At 46.4% G+C, this 24,259-nt stretch overlaps 2 protein-coding genes and 1 pseudogene across 2 annotated transcripts; all 3 read right to left on the bottom strand.

Moving 5' to 3' along the window:
• Positions 1-6,304: 6,304 nt before the first annotated feature.
• Positions 6,305-7,799, bottom strand: LOC119305815. Its single transcript, XM_037582230.1, has 2 exons — positions 6,571-7,799; positions 6,305-6,472 (listed from the first exon to the last, which is right to left on the bottom strand). Exons 1-2 carry the CDS (start codon positions 7,688-7,690, stop codon positions 6,420-6,422), a joined length of 1,173 nt encoding a protein of 390 aa, XP_037438127.1. The 5' UTR covers positions 7,691-7,799; the 3' UTR covers positions 6,305-6,419.
• Positions 7,800-8,023: 224 nt separating this feature from the next.
• LOC119309787 lies at positions 8,024-17,333 on the bottom strand (annotated as a pseudogene).
• Positions 15,451-16,086, bottom strand: LOC119310962. The gene has a single exon (XM_037586584.1). It carries the CDS (start codon positions 16,011-16,013, stop codon positions 15,477-15,479), a length of 537 nt encoding a protein of 178 aa, XP_037442481.1. The 5' UTR covers positions 16,014-16,086; the 3' UTR covers positions 15,451-15,476.
• Positions 17,334-24,259: the final 6,926 nt, after the last annotated feature.

The following is a 24,259-nucleotide window of genomic DNA, read 5'->3' on the forward strand; positions in this document are numbered from 1 at the left end:
ATATATGTTGTTCATAAATATTGCTTATACACAGTTTTACAGCTGTGATCTTCCTGAAAATGAAACTGCCCAGTTCTATTGTTCCTATACAAATGCATGACCATGGTCTGGTCATACTTGCGCTTGGTCACAGCATGATCTTTATGTCGACCTACTCCATTCCCCTTGGAGGCGAAAAGATACTTATTCATGGGTGGTCTCAAATAATGAAGGTCCGTCCATCTTGGAGAATAGGACAGAAGATTATGTTCCTGCTTTTCAAGGGCTCTAAAGCGAATATCCTATTTATTGACCACATTGCGAGATGAAGCCGCTTTCAGAAGGTTGTGCATGCGCGGGGTGGCGCATGGGCCTTGTCCTGGGGCTTGGAGGCCTCACCCTTGGTTAATTGTAGGCAAAGTAGCATTGTTCGAGGCGTGCTTTGTATGGTTGAACCTGTATAAGTACTCATACTGCTTTCAGCTATGGTTGTTAAGTGCCCCTACTGGTTTCAGTTAAGGTTGTTAAGTACTCCTGCTGCTTTTACAGTCTGTCGTGTTTCTTCAGTCCTATCTTCCTCCAGCCGCCAAAACCAAACCATCGCCGGCGGGGCCGCCTGCTTCCGCCTCCCACGGCTGGCTGCGCCTCAGCACACGCATCGCCACCCCACCGTCTCCTAAATCGTTAACGCCAACGTCCAAGGCCTCGCCGTCATCCTCCGCGCGCTTTGGTGCGCTCGCTGTGGCGCCGCCCTCTCGCGTTGTCAACATGGTCAACAAACAACAGGAATCGGCATAAGTACATGGAGAGGATGACAGTAGGGCCCACCATGTCACCGCCCCTACTACTCCCACCGCTGGCCAGAGCATCCCTCTACTCACCCACACCCCATGTTATTCTACGGCGACGACAGCCTCACACCGCAGCCGAACCAGTGAACCCTCGTACTCCTCTCTATGCGGGCTTCCACTGTCGCGTCTTCCCTGGCTCCGCGTCGTCCCCTTCCTAGGCCTCGCCGTCGTCCACCACCGTGGTGCTCTCGGCGCGGCATGGTCAATGTGGTCAATGACCAACTACTATCGCAAGATTACTGTACGTGGAGAGGCTGACAGCTGGGTCCATGGCAGCCGCAAGGAAGTGCCTCTTTATTATGGGCAAAATAATGATTCCTCCACCTGACAGTAGGGACCTACCGGACGGGCCACCATATTTCGCGAAAAAATGTTCCCCCCGCTGTCAGCTCGAACCCACCGGAAGTGTCTCTTTATTATGCACAAAAAAATGAATACTCCCCCTGCTAGCTGGGACCCACCTTGGTGGGAGGCTGACTTGTGGGCCTACTAAGTTTACCGGGACGGAGGGCTTTGTCAACTTAGTCAGTATGAATGATTCTAGCTCCAGTGACCATACGATGTCCATCCAACGGCCGTAGTGCTTCTTCAACCTCTGGTCTTCTTGCTCCAGCCGCCCAAACCAGGGTCGGTCGTGCCGCATGCTCCTGCCTCCCGTGGCCAGCTGTGCTGCGGAGGCCTCACCGCCCCCTACTATTCCCACCGCTAGCCAGGCCCTGCGGCGACGGGAGCCTCATACCGCAGCCGAACCAGTGAACCCTCGTACTCCTCTCTGCATGGGCTTCCAATGATGCGTCTTCCCCGGCTCCGCGTCGTCCCCTTCCTAGGGCTCGCCGTCATCCACCGCCTTGGTGCTCTCGGCGCGGCGTGTTCAACATGGTCAAGGAACGACTTCCATCGGAAGAGTACTGTACATGGAGAGGCTGACAGTTGGGTCCACTGCGGCCGCAAGGAAGTGCCTCCTTATTACGCGCAAAATAATTATTCCTCACCTAACAACAGGGACCCGAATGTGTACGTACATACTGGTCGATGTAGAGGCGCGCACGTGTCATAGTAGAGGCGTGCATGTAGCATGTACACGTACGTACAGCAGCCAGTGTGCAAGAAAGAAAATATGGCCACGTACGGACATACGGGCGGGGTCTCGAACGCCTACTCACGCATACGTACGGCTAGGGCTCGTTTACATGGCTGGGTCAGAATGGAGAAACAGCATCGTCGTCGTGTTCATGGGGAGCCAACCGGCTGGGTCGGAACGGAATGCGTTGTCGTGTTCATTGGGAGGGCTTGGACGGAACAGCCGATGGAAACGAGGTCTGGCTTACCGCACACCGGAGGAAACGGCCTTGAGTTTGACCGTTCACGTTCGAAACGGGATCCTGTTCATCGGGAGGGGTCTGGCGTACCGCAAAATGGAGGAAACGGACTTGTGTTGGACCTCCTACAGTCGAAACAGGGTCCTATTGATCGGGAGGGTTGTGGCGTACCGCAAAACGGAGGAAACGGACTTGTGTTGGAGTGCTACGGTCGAAACAGGGGTCTTGTTCATCAGGGAGGGGTGTGGCGTACCGCAAAACGGGACTCCACAGGATACTGTTCATCTCCACCATCGACCTCCTCCAGCCTCCACGGGCTTCTGTTCATCCACCGTCGACCTCCTCCAGCCTCCACCTGCGACTGTTCATCCATAGGCTCCTGTTCATCCAGCCTCCACCGCATGCTACTCCATCGGCTACTGTTCAACCAGCCCTCACAGGCTCCTGTTCAACCACCCCTCCATGGGCTACTGTTCATCCAGTCCTCCACCGTCTACTGTTCATCTAGCCCTCCACGAGGTCGTCATGTTCATCCATCCCTCCACGGGGTCCTATTCATCCAGCCCCAACCGGCTCGATCAGTCGGGGTCCTGTTCATCCAGAGGCAACACCATGGGGTCATGTTCATCCACCCCCACCGAGAACTGTTCATCCAACCCCCCCCCCAGCAACGCTCACTATTCATCCAGAGGCAGCATCGATCGGCTTCAATTAGCAGCAGTAGTGAAGGAATCGCTCGATCGGGTTTAGTTAACAGCCATCGATCGATCGCTCGGGTTCAGTAACGCGTAGCCTCCAGTGCAATCGCTCGGGTTCAGTAGGCGAGCGCCTCGCTCGGGTTCAGTTAGAGCCCAACGCCTCGCACCCACGTGCGTGCATGTACGAGAGAAACGCGCAAACCTCCATGCATCGCTCGGCCCCGACCACCCACCATAATTGGGAACACCCTAATATTTTCCTCGCCCTCGCTTCTACCATGGTTTTTTCTGTCATGGACGGCCCAAAGAATGTCATGCACCTGCGTCTCCGGCCCGCCCAGGACGAAAAGCCCATTTTCTGTCATGATTTTTTGTCATAGAAGTAGGAGCCCACCACATCTATGATGATATTGGGTTTTGTCACAATTATCATCATAGAAGTGTCATAAGTATGACAGGAAAAAAATTCGTTCGGCCCAAAATGTCACGGATGTGTCTTTTTTTGTAGTGGGTGGACCCCCAAACATTTCCAAAACCCAAATAAAACTTTCTCATATACAAATCTTTACCTCTGTACCATTCCAGGACTCCTCGTGACATCTGAGATCTCATCCGGCACTCTAAACAACCTTCGGTCACCAATACAAATATCGCAATACTACTCTAGCATCATTGAACATTAAGCTTGCGGCCCTGCGGACATGACCGGGACACTTCTCCGGTCAATAACCAATAGCAGAACCTGGATTCTCATATTGGTTCCTACATATTCCACGAAGATCTTCATTGATTGAACCACGATGTCGAGGATTCAGTTAATCTCGTATGCAATTCCCTTTGTCCCGCGATTGTTACTTTCCCGAGATTTGATTGTCGGTATTTCCATACCTAGTTCAATCTTGTTACTATCAAGTCTCTTTAGTCGTCCTGTAATAAGAGATCCCATGAGTAAACTCATTAGTCACATGAAGCTTCTTGTGATGTTGTATTACCAAGAGGGCCCAGAGATATCTCTCTGTCACACGGAGCGACAAAAACCAGTCTTGATCCATGCAACCCAACATACACCTTTGGAGATACCTGTAGAGCACCTTTAAGATCACCCTGTTATGAAGCGACATTTGATAGCACACAAGGCACTCCTCCAGTATCCGGGAGTGGCATGATCTCGTGGTCTGAGGAACTGATACTTGACATGAAGAAAACTATAGCAAATAACTAAGCGACACAATCTATTGCTAAGCTTACGGTTGGGTCTATCCATCACATCATTCTCCTAATGATGTGATCATGTATCAAATGACAACTCATGTCTATGGTTAGGAAACCTTAGCCATCTTTGATCAACGAGTTAGTCCATTACAGGCCTACTAGGGACATGGTGTTGTTTATGTATTCACACATGTATATAAGTTTCGATCAATACAATTCTAGCATGAATAATAAACTTTTATCATGAACAAGGAAATATGATAATAAGCAATTTATCATTGCCTCTAGGGCATATTTCCAACAGTCTCCCACTTGCACTAGAGTCAATAATCTAGTTTACATTGTAATGTATCTAACACCCATAGAGTTTTGGTGTTGATCATGTTTTGCTCATGGAAGAGGTTTAGTCAAGGTCTGCTACATTCAGATCCATATGTACTTTCGAAATATCCATGTCTCCATCCTTAATGTAATTACGTATGGAGTTGAAGTGATGCTTGATGTGTTTGCTCGTGAAACCTTGGCTCCTTGGCAATGGCAATGGTGTCGGTGTTGTCACAATACAGAGTCATCGGATCTGATGCACCAGGTACAACTCCTAGATCGAACATGAACTACTACTTGGAACTGCACCAACTGACTGCTCCACCATTCGGAATGTATACGTATTCGGTCTGAAACTTCGAGTCATTCGGATCAGTGTTGAAACTAGCATCGATGTAACCCTTTACGACGAGCTTTTCGTCACCTCCATAGACAAGAAAAATGTCCTTAGTCCTCTTGAGGTACTTAAGGATATTTTTTTACCACTCTCTAGTGATCCACTCCTGGATTACTTTAGTATCTCCTTGCTAGACTTATGGCAAGACACACATCAGATCTGGTACACAGCATGGCATACATTATAGAGCCTATGGCTGAGGCATAGGGGATGACCTTCATCCTTTCTCTTTCTTATGTCGTGGTCGGGCTTTGAGTCTGACTCAACTTCACACCTTGCAACACAGGCAAGAACCCCTTATTTGACTGGTCCATTTTGAATTTCTTAAAAATCTTGTCAAGGTATGTGCTTTGTGAAAGTCCTATCAGGCGTCTCGATCTATCTCTATAGATCTTAATGCCAAATATGAAAGCAGCTTCACAACAAATATCACCAGGACTTACCCCTTACTAGCTCACTAACTTCATTGTTCATGTCGTTCGGGTGAACTTTGCAAGATTCATTCCATGAATCCATCAATATCTTGTTGCAAAGTACAAAACATCGCGCTAAGTTTAGTTTCCTTTCAGAATTGGCCGGACCTTGAAGGACTCACAATCTGTTTGGTAAATAGTTGAGCAGGGGAATGGGAGTTTGCACAAGGGTGTTTATGAAGGGATTAGTTATGGGAAGTAGACTTTTACTCACATTCCCTTGTTTGGCATATGGTGGGAATTAACATGGGCTAAAACTCTCTTCACGAATTAACAGGGTACCCCCTGGGAAGAAATATGTGGGAATTGACTTCCTCAACTCCCATTCCCCTTCCCACTTAAACTCCCATTCCCCCTAATCAAACAGTGCACTTTTAGTCTCGTTACTCCTCAACTCACATTCCCCATCTCTAATTCCCCCGAACCAAACACGCTGTCAGGGCTATTGAAGATGCCATGCCCCCGGGGTAATACCGATGGAGGTATGAGTCCGCCCGTCTACCACGGGATGGCCCAAGCCCACGGCTCGGACCATGACGTAAACCAGGTGGGTCATCAACTTCACATACAAGACACAGATATCCCAAAGATATACTGTGATCCCTCGAGAATAGGGTAGATTGTAGCCAACTTGGCATGTAAACCGTATTCGTGTGCCCCTATATAAGGCAAGGCAGGAACTCCGGGCTGCTCTCAGACACATCTTGACCTACGTGATCCATGTAGTCATCCTAGCGCTCATACATGGCTATATCCATATTATACGTCTACGCCGAGGTAGGGTATACCTCGATCTTGAGGGGCCGAACATGGGCAAACATTGCCCTGTGTGCTTCGCATCTCAGCAAACATAAGCTCCTACACAAGCTTATACGGTCAAAACTGTCCAACTTTGACCCCTTCCATTTAACACAAATGGCATAATTCTACTCAAAAGAAAATTCAAGAGGTACATATAATTGCATCTTGCCAAGGAACATCAAATAAATAAATTAAAACGGTCTTACATATAGATATAGTAATAAATTGTAGTAAACATGGCATTGGTCTAGTGACCATTTATTCAAAATACAATTTCAATAGAGTAAAACAGATCTAAGATTTATTCTTCACGCTGATGGAAGATAGGCGCCGACCGGCAAGGTTCATATTCTTCGCTAATTGGTCTAGTCGGACATCTCTTGGTTTGCACCACCTTGCCTCCCACGACCACGAGCAGCTGCACCGAACACAAAAATGAAGAAAAATAGTGTTAAGCATGTACCGCACTTGCATTTGAGAAAATGATACACGATGGATGGAGTACGCGGTGAGTACCTGCGAGGATGTCTGTGCGGGCTCTGGTCATAGTTTCTCTAATTCTTATCATCCTAGCCAGGCGCCACGCCATGGGATCGTTTGTCGCTACCGCGGTCGCTTGGTCGCCGCCCCTTGTCGTGCTAGCAAAGAGACCCGTAGGCTGTCTGCATGGCACGGATCTGGGGCCTCCAAGAGGCGTATGCCCATGGTAGAGACCGACGTTGGTGCCCATCAGCACCGTACGCTGCACGGATTCAGTGCCCGCAAGAAGCGCATGCCCATGGAGGAGACCCCCGCCGAAGCCCATTAGCTCATCATTGCGACCAATCGGCTCTCTCTGCTGCACAAATATGTTGCCCGCTTCTTGTGTAAGTGCGCCACGACGAGCAGGGTGGACGCTGTTGAGTAGCCCGACAATCTGTGCTCGACTTGATCCCGACGCTCCTAGCATCGACAAAGTGGTAAGAGGATTGGAAGCCACCGAAATGGGGCCACTAGGGACACCATGCTCCATGCGGAACTGTATAGGCATCTCCTGTCGTGGTTGTGCCAGAAACTGTGAAAATGAGCGGCTTGTGCAAGTGCATGGAGGTTGACGTGGCACAGAAGGACGATTCACCAAAATGGAGTCGGGGTAGTAGTTGGGATGAATCTGCACCGACACTTCGGTGTTGATGCCGTTGCTCGGGGCATGGTGGTTCCGAGCCAGCATATCCGAAGACTCGGAAACACCATTCCTCCGAGGTAGCATAGCCGAAGACGCTGAAACACCGTTCCTCCGAAGCAGATTAGGAGTTATGGCGTTATTGCTTTGCACAGGCATGGCATGGCCGGTGAGGGGGGCGACAAGCTGGGAGCTCTGGACGGGCGAGACACCCGTGGCCGGAAAACGAACACGCGACGGGCCACCTCCGAAAGGACCGAGATGGGCAAAGGTTGCACTTGGAGGGACTCGGCTACTTGTCCGCGCTCCTATAGTAGCCGGAGCATGGGTGAGGAGGTGGCCAAACAGATTTGCTGGTCGGGTCGAGTTCTCCCCGATGCCTCCAATGCTGGGTGGGCCTCCTGATCGCCTCATCCTTTCGCTGCACAAATGCAATAAAAAACATATTAGCTGCACAAATGCAATAAAAAACATATTAGCTTCACAAACTCAACGATATTCTATTACAGTACGTACAAGTTAAGTCCACATAACCTACCCGATCGTTTGCACGAGGTACATATTTTGCCGAGAGACAAGTACGTCTTTTGGCAGGAGACAATACGCAAAGGCTGGTGCTATGTACGAACAAAGATACTTGGTATTTATAGCCTCTGCCGAAGCATTATTTTAGAACAAAATTAACTCTCAAATATTAAAAATTAATTAGTATTTATTTGCAGCCAAATATACAGGCCAGCATTAATTTTCTACCAATTAATCAAATATTCCCCAATATATATATATTATCAATCAAATATTTCCCAATATATATATATATATTATTAATCAAATATTTCTCAGTATATCTCTGTGCTTTAATGAATAATCATGAAACTTTCCAAAGAATAACTAGAAGTCAAATATTTCTCAGTATATCTCTGCGACTGAAAACTAAAGCATGAGATAATTTGTACAAGTTTGTCCCTTCACAAGTTTGTACAAGTTTTTGCTGCTCTGGTTTAAACATCAAAGATAATATAAATGATGCTGCTACTACATACTCCCAAATGCCAACTTCTTTTTCCTCGGTATAACTTGAAGTGCCAACTATTGGTCATGCCTGCTTGTTTGCTGAGGTAGAAACTTCCGTGCTACACATTGCGCATACCTCTTGTTTGTTGAGGTAGAAACTTCCGCGCTACACATAGCGCATACCTGCACATATTTAACGAAATCCTGTCAACAATCTGAGAGAGCTGCAATTCAAGTTGTTGGTGAGGTCAACCCCACCAGACCTCTTTTGATTTAAAAAATATATAAAGAAAACAAAAACAAGTAATGCAATTGTGGAGTCTCGAACCCCTCATTTGCCGCTATACACAACTCAATCAAACCAGAAGGCCACCACCTTACTCATGTTTTAAATGGGGAAGTATTTGATCAGTACATGATGGTACAGGATTTCTTTTACTGGGACACCGAACCAACCAGTCAATCCGCCCATGATTTCTTTTCCCGGCCACCCCTGCTCCCCAATCCCCGTCCCCCGACCACCCCTCCTTCCTATACCTGTCATCCTAACTTTCAAATTTCAGAATCCAGCCATGAAACGTGCCATTGGTTGATACTTGGTGTATTGCTTTTTATGATGTCAAGCAACAAGTGCATTGGCTGTTGTATACTACTCTCCCGTTCCTAAATATAAGTTGAGATTCTACTATGAACCACATACGGATGTATATAGATGCATTTTAGAGTGTAAATTCACTCATTTTGCTTCGTATGTAGTCCATAGTGGAATCTCAACAAAGACTTATATTTAGGAACGGAGAGAGTACTAATCAAATACAACTGCAATCAGTTTTTGCGGTTCAATAGCAAACGTACAGGCACTACACTAGCGTGCACATAATCCTCTACTAATATGGGATCAACAATACACAATCTACCGGTAGAGGACTCTGGCATGGAGCCACGACTCTGGCATGGAGCCACGATATACAACTTAAGTAATGTAGCAAGGAAACAACACGCAGATTAATAGATTTTCCTTACACAAGTCGTATTGATACCTTTGCACAAGATTAATACATTTTCCTTGTGGATGTTAGATTCAACTTCAACTTCGACATGCTGGCTAAACTACTTGTGGCCTCTATCAAGGAAACACAATCCTTTTAGACATCATAGCTGACTTGAATTACCTCTCTAATTAACACGCAAAAAAATCATGTCGTTAATACTGAATAAATGTTTTTTTAGCTGAAGCAGGTAAAAAGGTGCAGATGCTCTTTGTAAAATCATACTGACCACAAGCAGAAAATAAGCATGATGAATGCTTTGCCAGAGCAGAACTTTTTCGTATAGATCATATTCTTGTCGAGCAATTCTTATATAGGAAGAATTTAACAAGCATAATAACCTTTGGATTATAGGCGTAAACTTCTGATAAGGTGTATTTCTTAGAAAAAAATATCTTGGGATGTCGGGAGGTTGCTACGACAAGAAAAATGTTTCCATTCATTCATGTTAACCAAAATTATATTAAGTTTAGGATTCGCTATACACATAGATATAAATAAAACATAATCTGGTACATAAACCATGCAAATACAACTCTGACAATTAAGTAAATATACATCTAAGAATTTATTTATTTTAGAAATAATCTAAGACTTATTCCACCTACATGCAAAGTTGCCACCAACAGAATATACACGGTCACCAGCATGAAAAGAAAGATTCATCTTCTTAGCTACTGAAACGGCCCGGGGTTTCCACCTGTTGGACCCCCACGAGCAACTGCACCACCACCACCAACAACAACAACAACAACAACAACAACAAACCCTCTTTAGTCCCAAACAAGTTGGGGTAGGCTAGAGGTGAAACCCATAAGATCTCGCGACCAACTCATGGTTCTGGCACATGGATAGCAAGCTTCCACGCACCCCTGTCCATGGCTAGTTCTTTGGTGATACTCCAATTCTTCAGATCTCTCTTTACAGACTCCTCCCGTGTCAAGTTCGGTCTACCCTGGTCTCTCTTGACATTATCAGCATGCTTTAGCCGTCCGCTATGCACTGGGGCTTCTGGAGGCCTGTGTTGAATATGCCCAAATCATCTCAGACGATGTTGGACAAGCTTCTCTTCAATCGGTGCTACCCCAACTCTATCTCGTATATCATCATTCCGGACTCGGTCCTTTCTCGTGTGGCCACACATCCATCTCAACATGCGCATGGATGTGTGGCCACAAAAATGGCAGCAAAAATGTTCAGGTGTTAGATCCTAGTATCAAATGCACATTCAGGTTGAATTACATCTGAGCATCGAACACAAGCACTATGGATAGAGTACATACTACTACTTGCGAGGGTGTCCAAGCAGGCTCTTCGGGCAACCTCCATGATCCTGGTTATCCTCATCATTCGACTTGTGCCTCGGCCTTGTTTGCCACCGGTCAGCCCCGCCACACGATGTGCCTAAGTTTGACGCCTCCCCGATGCATATTGTGCCACAACCACCCAACGTTTCCATCATGGGCAGCCAACCTCGGCACCGGCACAATGTGCATGGTGGAATCGTTGGGCGGTCATGGCACAGTATCAATTGGGGAGGTTTCGAACGCAGGGACAACATGTGGCATCGGCCGAGCAGTGGTGCCGGTAGCGAACAAGCCCAATGATGTCGCATGAGTAGGATGGCTAGGATCAGGGAGTGCATGGCCAGAGCCCACAGAGGCACCCTCATAGGTAACCGCCACGTACTTCATCAATCGTGTCTCTGCTCTACACAGATGGAATGCAATATAAGCTAAACACACATTTGACACTGCGAGCTAACACCTAAACATTCTATGTCTACGGGTACAGTTGCTTGTGGGGGGCCTAATGGTGACAAGCCCGAGCAGTCCAACTAGTGAAGAAGATGGATTTTATCTTCTTTATACCAGTCGGCGACTATTTCTATTGTTGGCAACTTGGCAACAAATAACAACAACAAAGCCTTTAGTCCCAAACAAGTTGGGGTAGGCTAGAGGTGAAACCCATAAGATCTCGCAACCAACTCATGGTTCTGGCACATGGATAGCAAGCTTCCACGCACCCCTGTCCATGACTAGTTCTCTGTTGATACTCCAGCCCTTGAGATCCCTCTTTACGGACTCCTCCCATGTCAAGTTCGGTCTACCCCAACCTCTCTTGATATTATCGACACGTTTTAGCCGTCCACTATGCACTGGCGCTTCTAGAGGCTTGCATTGAATATGCCCAAACCATCTCAGACGATGTTGGACAAGCTTCTCTTCAATCGGCTACCCAACTCTATCTCGTTTATCATCATTCCGAACTCGGTCCTTCCTTGTGTGGCCACACATCCATCTCAACATGCGCATCTCCGCCACACCTAACTGCTGAACATGTCGCCTTTTAGTCGGACAACACTCAACATCATACAACATTACAGGTCGAACCGCCGTCCTATTAGAACTTGCCTTTTAACTTTTATGGCACTCTTGTCACAGAGAATGCCAAAAGCTTGTATTGTTGGAAACTTGGCATGAAGATGAATAATTCTTAGATTATTTCAAAAATAAATAAATGTTATATGTATCTTTACTCTGTTGTAGCTATATTTGCATGGTTTTGAACTCTATATGTATCTTTACTCTCTGTTGTAGCTATATTTGCATGGTTTTGAACTCTATATGTATCTTTACTCTATTATGTTTTATTTATATCGATATATATGGTGAATTTTAAACTTGATTTATTTGTATCAAAATATGAATGATGAACAAGTTTTTTATTGCTTTAGCAACCTCCCCACACGGTAAGGCCCAATTTTTTGTAGTAAGGGATACTCCCTCCATCCAAAAATTCTTGTCATAGATTTGTCTAGATACGGATGTATCTAGTTACATTTTAGTGTTAGATACATCCGTATCTAGACAAATCTAAGACAAGAATTTTGGGACAGAGGGAGTACAAATTATGCGAAGTTAACTGGCTACAATTCAAAGGTCATTATATAAGAATTTCTCAACGAGAATGTGCTCTTATGGGTCCACCTAGCTATTGCATTAGCCCACTAAGCTATTGGATATATAATCCATACCGAGAATAGAGTTATGTGTAACTTGACGTCCTTAACTAACTTCACTAGCTGGCACATGAAGACTGTCCAAGTGTTTCATTGATCCAGGCAACAATGGAAAAAACTCCGCAGTCCACTAGTTTAAACATACTTGATTGCCAAACCTTAAATTCATTACTTGACTCATACAAGTCAATATTGTAAATTGAATTTAGATCTAATGGTAAATAAGTTAGCCCTAATGGTAAATAACTAAATAAGCCAAAAGTTTAAAAGGTGCAGCTGCACTATTTTGCAAAACAGGGCGCACACCCCTGCGGGCCATGCGATCTGCAACCACATGCTATTACTGCATGGTCGCATTTTACCTGGGACAGCTCATTACTTGCTGATAATAAGATGGCATATACACTGGACTGGGTCGTCGCATTTCACCTGGGAAAGCTCATTACTTGCCATGCCTTCTTTTACTTTTTTGGAAACCGCGTGGGACAGCGCTTTCATACTTGCCTAAATAGGGGTGTGTGCTCTGAAGTACTATGCATCACATGTTTGTTCTATAGCCACGTCCCTAAATATAACAAAGAAGATTGCTGTTTTCGGTGCATAATTGAGTGTTGGTAATCAGTTACATTTTGACTGGTTATAAATGCCACATGTGACTTGTAAACAGTGATGTTGTTCAAGAAACTGAAGCCCAAACAGAGAAAGAAAATGCTAACGGGCACAACAAAGTGGCCTCCCTTTCTTTTTCTTTCATCATGCCATCTTCATTTAACCAAAGAAGGATGACAAAACTGCTTAAACTATAGCACTAGAACTACTTGAACTCTTTTGTGGCCAAAATGGATGTACTACTTATAATAACTATGGCATACCTCTTTCAATAGCTCCCACTACTTATGATATTCTACTTGACTTAAGACAGCAAAAGGAATATATGAAAATAGCTTTTAAAAAGGGGATATATGAAACTAAATCATAGATATTTCATATTTGATCATACAGTGCTCTAGAGAGATATGTGCATACAAGTGTATTTCAGACAACGGTATAAGGCTACAGCAAGCCATAGCTGCATAATAAGTATAGTAATAAGCATAGACGTATGGTGAATAGTAGAGGTACAAAGGGACCCTACAATTTCTATTCAGGTCACCAGATTAATAAGCATAGACGATGACTAGATTAATAAGCATAGACGGTTGGTGTATAGTAGAGGTACAAAGGAACCTTACATTTTTCATTCAGGCGCAAGAGTGATTGCCTGATATGCTTCATACCATGAAAACATAGGCAATCCTCATCTATGGGGAACTATTGTATATGTTCTAACAATAACTAGGTCGAAAGTGGCACTGTACCTTTATTTGACTGGTTAATGCAGTCAGGGTGGTATGAATGCTTGCAGGGAAGTGCAACCAAGGATTCACCTTCCTCAAATCCCATGCGACAAATTACACATCTACCAACAATAATTACAAGTTAGCATGCCACTTTAATATATATTATTGGAAGGCTATGAAACTTAAAAGTATTTGAACGTACTGTTCTGTGTTGCCGTCTTGCATGTCTTTTGTGTTGTAAGTTACTGAAGGTAAGGAAGCAAGTGTATCAGCAGAGAGACCTCTTCTTTCTGTACCAACCACTCCACCCAATGCAACTAATTCCTGAAACCATGACTAGAACCATTAGCATTGCATCTTGGAACTTTAGATGCAAGCCCAGGCACCAAAGGGAATAAAGCAAAAAAAAAACTTGCCTCATATGAGTACTCATCTGGATCAACCTCTTGCCATGAATCCTGTGTTTTTTCAGTAACATGCCGATTTGTAAATGTAAGTTACTCAGTCAAATTTGGCTGGTTTCAATAAGTAAGCAAAAACACAGTACCACAATTTGAACAAAGACAGTTCTAATCAGAGGTGCATGCCACAATCCCCGGAGAAAACATGGCAAGAGGTAAATTTACCACTTTTAGCATAATATATCAAAGAATAAATTAGCTCTACCAAGGAATTATGTCACTGCTTCAATGAAATAAGCAAGTACTACACTGTATGTCACACACATTAACAAAATAAGCATTGCTGTAGATCCAAGGTCATTCATCAAAATTTGAGTGCTCCCACCTTTGACCTTCCAACTTGCAAATACAAAAAATAAATCCATCCAAGACAAGGAAACATAAATCACTACCTGCACGTCATTTATGTGATCCTCGACATGCTCACTGCCCGCCCTACAAAGCAAAAGTGCACATCAGCAGTCCGCGGGAAACATGAATTGAGCTGGAAAAAAATCCATAAACAATCGCTGAATCCCAGCGAGGGCCCATAAGCTGCGCGGAGACCTCATGCTCCTTGGCGTACTGAAGCACTCGCGTGTAAGCCTCGTCATCCTCGTACTCTGCAGTGTCTAGCTCTGGCTCCACATCCTCCACCTCCGCATCATCATCGAACCCCTCCTCCTCGTACTCAACTCTCCTCAGAGAGCTCATCCAATCCTAGCACTTGTCCTCACCCTCAGCCTCGATATCACAGCAGCACCATCGACGCCACCCGAGTGCTCCTGGTGGCGGAGGCGGAGGTGGTGCTCCAGCTCCTCCTCGTACTCGTAGCTCCCAGCCTCCGAGCTCCCGTAATCGCTGCCCTCGCCGCCGCCGGCTTCGTTCATCCGCAGCATCATGTACGGCCTCTCCTGCACCGATCCAAACGGGATGTACATGTTAGTCGCTCCCACAAAAGAATTAAAATATCGGGATGTCAGTCATGCGCATCGGAACCCTAGGGACGGGGACGAGACGGCCGGGGGCCGCGAGATCTAGTCAACTTAGAGCATCTCCACCCGTCCCCCCAGGAGCACTTTTTAACCGCCGGCGGATGAAAAAAGTCCCACTCGCGCCCCCACGACCTCGATTAGCGCCGGATCTGGCCAAAAAATGAGCCGGCGACCCCAAGGCAAACCCAGGGAGCTGGGGGACACCTGGGGGGCTTAATTCGCCGTTTTGCAGGCGCTGACCCACCTGCCAGCGTCTCTCTCTCCTCTCTCGTCCCTTTCCCTCCCTGGCCCACCCACGTGCTCCCCTCCACACACACACCCATCCTCTCTCTCTCTCTCGGCCGGGCTGCAGTTCCCCGTCGGCCGCATCGGGCGCTCCCTCGCCGCTACGCCCAGCGCATCAGCTCCGGCGCCCCCGTCTACCTCGCCGCCGTCCTCGAGTATCTCGCAGCTGAGGTATGCACACCACGCCAGGCCTGTCACCGTTGACGCGATCACCAGAGCTGCCTAGCGCGCCGACCACGGGCTCCTTCCTGCAGGCGGGAGGTGACCCAGGTCCTCTTTTTTCAGGCGCGTGGCCCACCTTGTGCCGCCTCCTGGAGCTCCTCGTCGGCGATTGCGCGTCCTTGAGCCTCGGCGGCTTCGGAGCCAGCGGTGCCCGGACCTCCCTGTCTCTGGTAGAGTAGTAGTATGACGCCCTGCAAGGGAGCAGGGCACGGGGCAACTCCTTCGTTGGCGTGACCGGCGGCTCCAACAACGGCGGCCGCTGCACGGCCTCCATGCTCCACCTAGCCGACGGCGGCTGCTGGTAGGACCGAGCCGACGAGGACCGATGATGCACCCCGACGCCGCCGCGTCCGTGGGCGCCCATGTCGCGGAGCTTGTAGAACCAGGCGTTGGGTATCATGTCGGACAGCCGGAACTTGCGGCGGGCCATGCGTCCTCGCCGGCGGCCGCCGGTGCCTGCTCTGCTCGCTCCTCTGCTGGGCGCGCGCCGAGGAGGTCATCGACGCCGCTGCGCTGGGGGGCGCAACGAGTTGAAAATTTTGCCACCCCCCGCCCCCAGGCCAAAAATTTCGCCGGCAGCCCCCAAACGAGTGGAAAATTTAACGAGATGGAGATGCTCTTACCTGCATCTGGAGGACGCGCGGCGAGGTCGGCGTCGACCTGGCTGAGGGCCGCCGCGACGCGCCTCGCCCTCGGCCACCGCAGCGGCATCGTCTCCCCCTCCGGAAGCGGCGGCCGGCGGTTGAGGGGAAGGTCGGGGCCGTGCCTCTCGCCGCCGCCGCTCCCGTTGGAATCCTCCAGGGGCGCGACGGGGCGGGGCGGAAGGGATTACTCTGGTTAAGCCCAGCCTGGTCGCCGGGATCTGGTAAAACTAACCTAACGACACGCATAACCCCATCACCGGCGGGATCTGGTTCGTGTCCGCGGCTGCAAGCCTGGGCAAAAGGTGCCGCCGGGCCTTGGCTTGGTCAACTCCACCAAAGCCTGTCGTTGGGCTATTTGTGTGATTGGCTCTTCCGTGAAAACTCCTTTTTCCGATGAAAACCAGATATAGAAATGTTTCAACTACTATAGATGTGCTGCTTTGTGGTTCTCATTTTTACTACTGGAGTATATCATAATTGATACGAAGTTCATTTGGCGGATATTTGAAGCTCGAAAATGGTTTTTATGCGCCCAGGGACGCTAAGTTTGTTGTATGGTTGCTAACGTGCTATATTGCGTACTCCCTCCGTTCCTAATTATGTTTGTATATATAGGGTTAAGCGTGCGTACCAAGAAAAACTCTTGCCACCCCACTTGACGAATGTGCCGTCGGATTAGTTTGCGTAGAATGCAGGGATCAGGAATGGTAGTGGTATTAATTCTCATGCATTGGGGTTGCGGTATTAATTCTCATGCATTGGGGGTTTTAAGGCAATGTAAAATTAGCTTTTATACTAGTTTCAAGGCCCACCCGAGCCACATGTCAGCCCGGCCCAACACATGTTTGCGTGACCCGGGCAGCCCAGCCCCCCCCCCCCTCCTCCATTTTTTTGTAGATTCGCCATTGGCGATGTGCTCTCCTCATTCCCTCCTCCGTGCATTTCATGCAACGGTCATTCTTTCATATACATGACAAAGGGGCAAAATTGAACAGTTACGACGTAAAACGTAAAACGTTGTTCCGCTGACCTTCATAGTGCACCACATCATTGTTGCGCTGACCTTCACCATGCAACCACACCAGTGTTGCGCTGACCTTCCCCATGCCTGCACCAAGCATGCATGCGGCCTCGCTTTCGCCTCCAATGGCTAATCCCATATTTGATATTGACCATCTCATTTTTGCTTTACATTCAAGTTGTTCTAGTTCACGATTACATGCAAAAATGTTAAGCATGTATATGACATCAGTATCATAGCAGCTTGGTGTTAACTTATTACATTAAGGGGAGTAGTTGTTTCTACTCCCTTTGTAAAGAAATATAAGAGTAGTGATCTAAATGCACTTAAATTTCTTTACGGAGGGTGTATAAATTATAATGATGACGGTCAAGTTCTTACTCATTATCTGGTTCTAAGTGTTCTAGATAAGGGCTGATGATGTTCGGTTCGCAACCCATGATCATAATTGCATGTTTTACTCCTGGTTAAGTTTTGATGGCACCAAGTAAAGTTTTTCTTTCGCTAATTCGGTTCACACAACAAAGAGCACAAGGGAAATTGGCGACTTGTGAAACCCTAATGTGGAAAATTTCCCAATTCATAGCCCATTTTTTTCCTAAACTCGAAATATGAATCCATATATCCATGTGATTAAGGACTTACCCCCAAATAAACTACGGTGGCACCGGCAAAAAAGGAGCTTGGGCATTCCTAGGGTGGATCCGAGTAAATCCCAACGGTGCGGGATAAGCCGGGCGACGGTGTGCGTGGTGCCCCGGCGGCGATACTTGCGTCGGTGCCACCGGCCTGGACCTAACGTTGATTCCCTGCCTCCTCTTGTCCCAGCAAGTCCCACCTCCGCTCAAATCTGTGTTCTCTCCATGTTCGATCTCAAATGAATCCGCCTCACCCGCCACCTAGCATTCTTCTGAGGATATGCAATTTTATATCATTTTTGGGAACTAACCTATTGACCCAGTGCTCAGTGGCAGTTGCTATTTTCTGCATGTTTTTGGTTTTTCAGGAGATCAATACGAAGTCCTAACACTATAAAATTTTACGATGATTTTTTCTAGAAGGAAGGGACCCTACGAGCCTCGGGAGGAGACCAGGGGAGCTACGAGAGCACAACAAGCTCACCAGGCACCCTCCTGAGTTTGTGGGACCCACAGAGCTCCATTTGACCTAATTCCAACTCCCTAAATTCCCATAAATCCTAAAACCAATAGAGAGCCACCCGAAACACTTTTTTCATCACCGCAAGCTTCTGTTCTTCCGTGATCCCATCTGGAGGCATTTTTCGGTACTCTGCCGGAGGGGGAATCGATCACGGAGGGCTTCTACATCAACCTTGCTGCCCTCCAATGATGTGTGAGTAGTTTACCAGGGACCTAAGGGTCCATAGCTAGTAGCTAGATGGCTTCTTCTCTCTCTTTAATCTTCAATACAAAGTTCTCCATGATCTTCATGGAGTTCTATCCGATGTAATTTTCTTTTGCGGTGTGTCTGTTGGGATCCAATGAATTATGGGTTTATGATCTGATTATTTATTGAAAGTAATTGAGTCTTTGTTGCACTTCATTATGCATGATTGTTATAACTTTGTATTTCTCTCTGATCTACCCGTTTGGTTTGGCCAACTAGATTGATTTATCTTTAGTGGGAGAGGTGCTTTATAATGGGTTCAATCTTGCGGTGTCCTCACCTCGTGACAGGAAGGGTAGCGAGGCACGTATTTGTACTGTTAGCATTAAGGGTAAAACGATGGGGTTCATTCATATTGCTTGATTTTATTTTGTCTGCATTATGTCATCTTGCTTAAAGTGTTACTATGTTTGTCATAAACTTAATATCATAGATGCATGCTGGATAGTGGTCGATTAGTGGAGTAATAGTAGTAGATGCAGAATTGTTTCGGTCTACTAGTCACAGACGTAATGCCTATATACATGATCATTGCCATGAATAACATCATAACTATGCACTTTTCTATCAGTTGCCCAACAGGAATTTGTTTACCCACCATATGATATGTTTCAAGAGAGAAGCCTCTACTAAAAACTATAGACCCCTGGTCTATTTTATTATATTACAAAAAACCAAAATACATTGCAACAACTTATTTACTTTTATTTTGTTTTGCAATTTATGTATCTACCACTACCAGATTTGATCCTTGGAAGTAAAGAGTTCAAGGGGATTGACAACCCTCGTGCCCGCGTTGGGTGCAAGTATTTGCTCTTTGTGTGTGCAGGTGTTTTTCACTAGGCTTGGTGTGATTCTCCTATTGGTTCGATAACCTTGGTTCTCACTGAGGGAAATACTTATCAACTACTATATTGCTTCACCCTTCCTCTTTGGGGGAAATCCCAACGTAGCTCACAAGTAGCAGGCGATTCTTGATAACCCACAAGTATAAGGGATCACAATAGTTTTCGGGCTCATTCGGTTTGGTGGAAACCAAAATGTAGGAATTAGGAGTAGTATAGGAATTTGATAGGATGACACTTGCCATCCTATGGAATTGACTTGCCTCGTTCCTACGCGTAAAATGAGCTTTGAGTGGATGTGTAGTTTCTGCTGGAATTTTTGTCTATTTGGGCCTAGTGCAATAGCAGTTTCAGAAATTCCTAATAAATCCTAGAGGCCCACGCAGCCCATTCGTGCAAGGCAAGAGGTGGAACTAAAGTTTAGTCCCACCTTGCTAGTTTAGAGGGAGTTGGACCTCTTTATAAGGGAGGCTCCTTCCCCACTTGTATGAGCATGAGAACAAGAGGGACATCCACGCGCGCTCCTCCTCCGCCGCCCACCTCGCCACGCCTTGTCACGACGCGCTGCGGGTTGCGGGAATGAGCCGAGCCGATGTAAATTTTTGCCACGCACTACGGGTATACGAAAGGGCACGCGAAAGCTGAAACGTTTTGCTGTAGTGGAGATTGAATACGAACGGCGCACCTCTTCGCCTGCTGCCTGTTCGTTTCGTCTCCCTCGTTCTCTTCAGCTCCCAGCGCAGCCTCTCGACTCCTTCTCTTGCGCCTATAAAAGGGAGGTCGCTCCTCCCAGAGAGACGTACCAGAATCTCTTCCTCCTCTCGCCACAAGTTCTTGAGCACTGCGCTGCTGCTACCTTCTTCCTCATCTCGGCTTGCGGCGTGCACCGCAGGTCGGGACAGTAGGCCTCCGAGACCGCACCTTTTGAGTCCTGTATGGGAGAAGGGTGATAAGGTTTTTGGGGAGCGCTCAGCGCGACTACTAGCTGCTTCATCACGGATGATCCGGTCGCTGATGACTACTTCCCCGATGACGACTTCTTCCCCGACATCCACGACCTCCTCGACGACATGGCAGGCGAGGACACCGACCCCAAGTCCAGCGCTTCTGCTACTGCTGTGCCGTACATGTTCTTCTCCTTTCTGTTAGAAGTCCTCCTACAGTTCTTGGCTCTAGTTTCTGCCCTACGTATGTTAGGTTCTGTTTCGTATAAGCAACTTCATCTAGTGTCTGTTCTAGATATGTTTACCTCAAGTTCATATATGCAGATGATGTTTACCTTCTCTCTGTCAGATTGCATGACTTGCTTTATATTTGCTATTTTAGTCATGCTTTATCTAGTATTTTTGTTAATAAAATCATTCGGTAAATTGCTCATATTTCCAACAATCCAGAACCCTTATTATAGGCAATTTACCCCAAGTGGTTTTGCTGCTTCCATGAGACCTCCTATGTTTGAGGGTATCCACTATAAGAGGTGGCGCGTGAGAGCAGTCTTATGGTTTTAGACCATGAGCTGTTATGACGCTACTCTTGGCAAACCTGAAGGGGAGCAAGATGCCCAACAGGCACAAGCTTTTCAGAAAATGGATACCTTGTTTAAGGCTGCTCTCTTGAGTGTTCTTGGTGATAACATTGTTGATGCTTATGCGTCAATTGATAATGGAAAAGATATGTGGGACGCACTCGAGACCAAGTTTGGGGTCTCGGATGTTGGCACTGAGCTGTACATCATGGAGAAATTCTATGATTACAGGATGACTGAATAGCGCTCCGTGGTTGAGCAGGTTCATGAGATACAGTTATTTGCTAGAGAACTTGAGCACTTCAATTGCATGCTACCGGACAAGTTTGTTGCCGGGGGTATCATCACTATGCTTCCTCCTTCATGGAGGAACTTTGCTACCTTACTGAAGCATAAGAGACAGGAGTTTTCCGTTCCAGATCTCATTGGTACTCTTGATGTGGAAGAAAAGGCGAGAGCAAAGGACACATGTGCTCGAGGTATTGAGGGAGGATCTAGTGCCAATCTGGTACAGAAGAAAAACTTCCAGTCCCACAAGTTCAAGAACAAGGGCAAGCTTGATGGTAAAGCAAAGTTTGATGGGAAGAACAAGGCTGTGCAGCACACGAACTTCAAGAAGAAGAATGACAAGAAGAAAGGTGTCTGTCATGTGTGTGGAGATCCTGATCATTGGGCTCCTAGTTGCCCCAATCGCTATGACAAGCGTCATCCTGGGAAAGGCGGCAAGACCGCTAATGTTATCATTGGAGACACTGACATGAAGGATGCTGGGTATGGTATATTTCCCACTATTCTTTCAGTATGTCATTCTCCTGATTGGTTGATTGACATGGGTGCTAATGTGCATGTATGCGGTGATATTTCCATGTTTTCGTCTTATCAGACCGCAGGGACTTCAACCGTGCTAATGGGTAACGGTTCAAGTGCTTCTGTTCGTGTTGTTAGCACGGTCGATCTGAAGTTTACTTCGGGGAAGATCGTGCGGCTGAAGAACGTGCATTATGTCCCCTCCGTCAATAAAAATCTTGTTAGCGGATCTCTTCTGTGTAGAGATGGCTACAAGATTGTCTTTGAGTCGAATAAATTTGTAATCTCCAAGTATGGAACCTTTGTTGGTAAAGGCTATGAGTCAGGAGGCCTGTTTCGTTTATCCTTATCAGACGTTTGTAATAAAGTTGTTAATCATATTTGCAACAATAGTGGATCAAATGTGTGGCATTCACGTCTTTGTCATGTTAACTTTGGTTGCATGTCGCGACTAGAAAAGTTGAACTTAATCCCTAGTTTCACCACTGTCAAGGGATCTAAGTGTCAAGTGTGTGTGCAAGCTAAGCAACCTCGTAAGTCTCACGTGACTGCGGAGACGAGAAATCTTGCACCACTAGAACTAATACATTCAGATCTATGTGAAATGAATGGTGTTTTGACAAAAGGTGGAAAGAAATATTTCATGACATTAATTGACGACTCCACTAGATACTGCCATGTGTATCTTCTGAAATCTAAGGATGAGGTTTTGAACTTTTTCTAGATCTATAAAGCTGAAGTGGAAAACCAACTTGATCAAAAAATCAAGAGGCTTAGGTCCGACCGTGGTGGAGAGTATTTTTCCAATGAATTTGATGCTTTTTGTGCAGAACATGGTATAATCCATGAGAGGACGCCTCCCTACTCACCTCAGTCAAATTGGTGGCCGAAAGAAAGAACCGTACTCTAACTAATTTGGTTAACGCCATGTTAGACACATCGGGTCTCTCCAAGGCATGGTGGGGGGAGGCAATATTGACTGCATGTCATGTCCTAAACCGAGTTCCCACAAAGAACAAAGAGATAACTCCATTCGAGGAATGGGAGAAGAAAAGGTTAAAACTCTCTTACCTGCGAACATGGGGCTGTTTGGCGAAAGTCAATGTACCAATTCCAAAGAAGCGGAAGCTGGGACCAAAAACTATGGATTGTGTTTTCCTGGGATATGCTTTTCATAGCATTGGCTATAGATTCTTGGTTGTAAAATCTGAGGTACCTGACATGCATGTCGGTACGATCATGGAGTCAAATGATGCGATTTTCTTTGAAGATATCTTTCCCATGAAGGATATGGCTACCTCATCTAATCAGGAGATGCCTAGCTCATCGAATCAGGAACCAGTTACAATTACCAAACCTGCCATTTCGATGGAACACTTTGAAAGTCCTGTGGAGGAAAACAATGAAGTTCCTACTAGGAGCAAGAGACAGAGGACTGCAAAGTCCTTTGGTGATGATTTTCTTGTGTATCTCATAGATGACACTCCCAGTTCTATTTCGGAGGCCTATGCATCGGAAGATGCTGACTACTGGAAGGAAGCGGTTCGTAGCGAGATGGATTCCATCTTGGCGAATGAAACTTGGGAGATAACTGATCGTCCTTATGGGTGCAAACCTATAGGATGCAAATGGGTATTCAAGAAGAAGCTTAGGCCTGATGGTACTATTGAAAAGTACAAGGCTCGGCTCGTGGCAAAGGGTTATACCCAAAAGGAAGGTGAAGACTTCTTTGATACTTACTCACCTCTGGCTCGACTGACCACTATTCGAGTTCTACTTTCACTAGCTGCCTCACATGATCTTCTCGTTCATCAAATGGATGTTAAGACTGCTTTCCTAAATGGAGAGTTGGATGAGGAAATTTATATGGAACAACCAGATGGGTTTGTAATAGATGGTCAGGAAGGGAAAGTGTGCAAGTTGCTGAAGTCTTTGTATGGACTCAAGCAAGCACCCAAACAGTGGCATGAGAAGTTCGAAAGAACTCTAATAGCTGCAGGCTTTGTTGTGAATGAAGCTGACAAATGTGTGTACTATCGCCATGGTGGGGGCGAGGGATTTATGCTTTGCTTGTATGTTGATGACATACTGATTTTCGGAACAAATCTGAATGTTATTAAGGAGGTCAAGGATTTCCTATCTCGCTGTTTTGAGATGAAGGATTTAGGAGTGGCTGATGTCATTCTGAACATCAAGTTGTTGAGAGATGATGATGGTGAGATTACATTGCTTCAACCTCACTATGTGGAAAAGATCTTGAGTCGCTTTGGCTATAGTGACTGCAAGCCCTCTCCAACACCATATGATGCTAGCGTACTGCTTCAAAAGAATCGAAGAATTGTTCGAGATCAATTGAAGTATTCTCAGATTATTGGCTCGCTTATGTACTTAGCAAGTGCTACAAGACCTGACATCTCTTTTGCTATT

Source organism: Triticum dicoccoides, chromosome 5B, assembly GCF_002162155.2.
Source record: "Triticum dicoccoides isolate Atlit2015 ecotype Zavitan chromosome 5B, WEW_v2.0, whole genome shotgun sequence".
NCBI classification, from domain to species: domain Eukaryota; kingdom Viridiplantae; phylum Streptophyta; class Magnoliopsida; order Poales; family Poaceae; genus Triticum; species Triticum dicoccoides.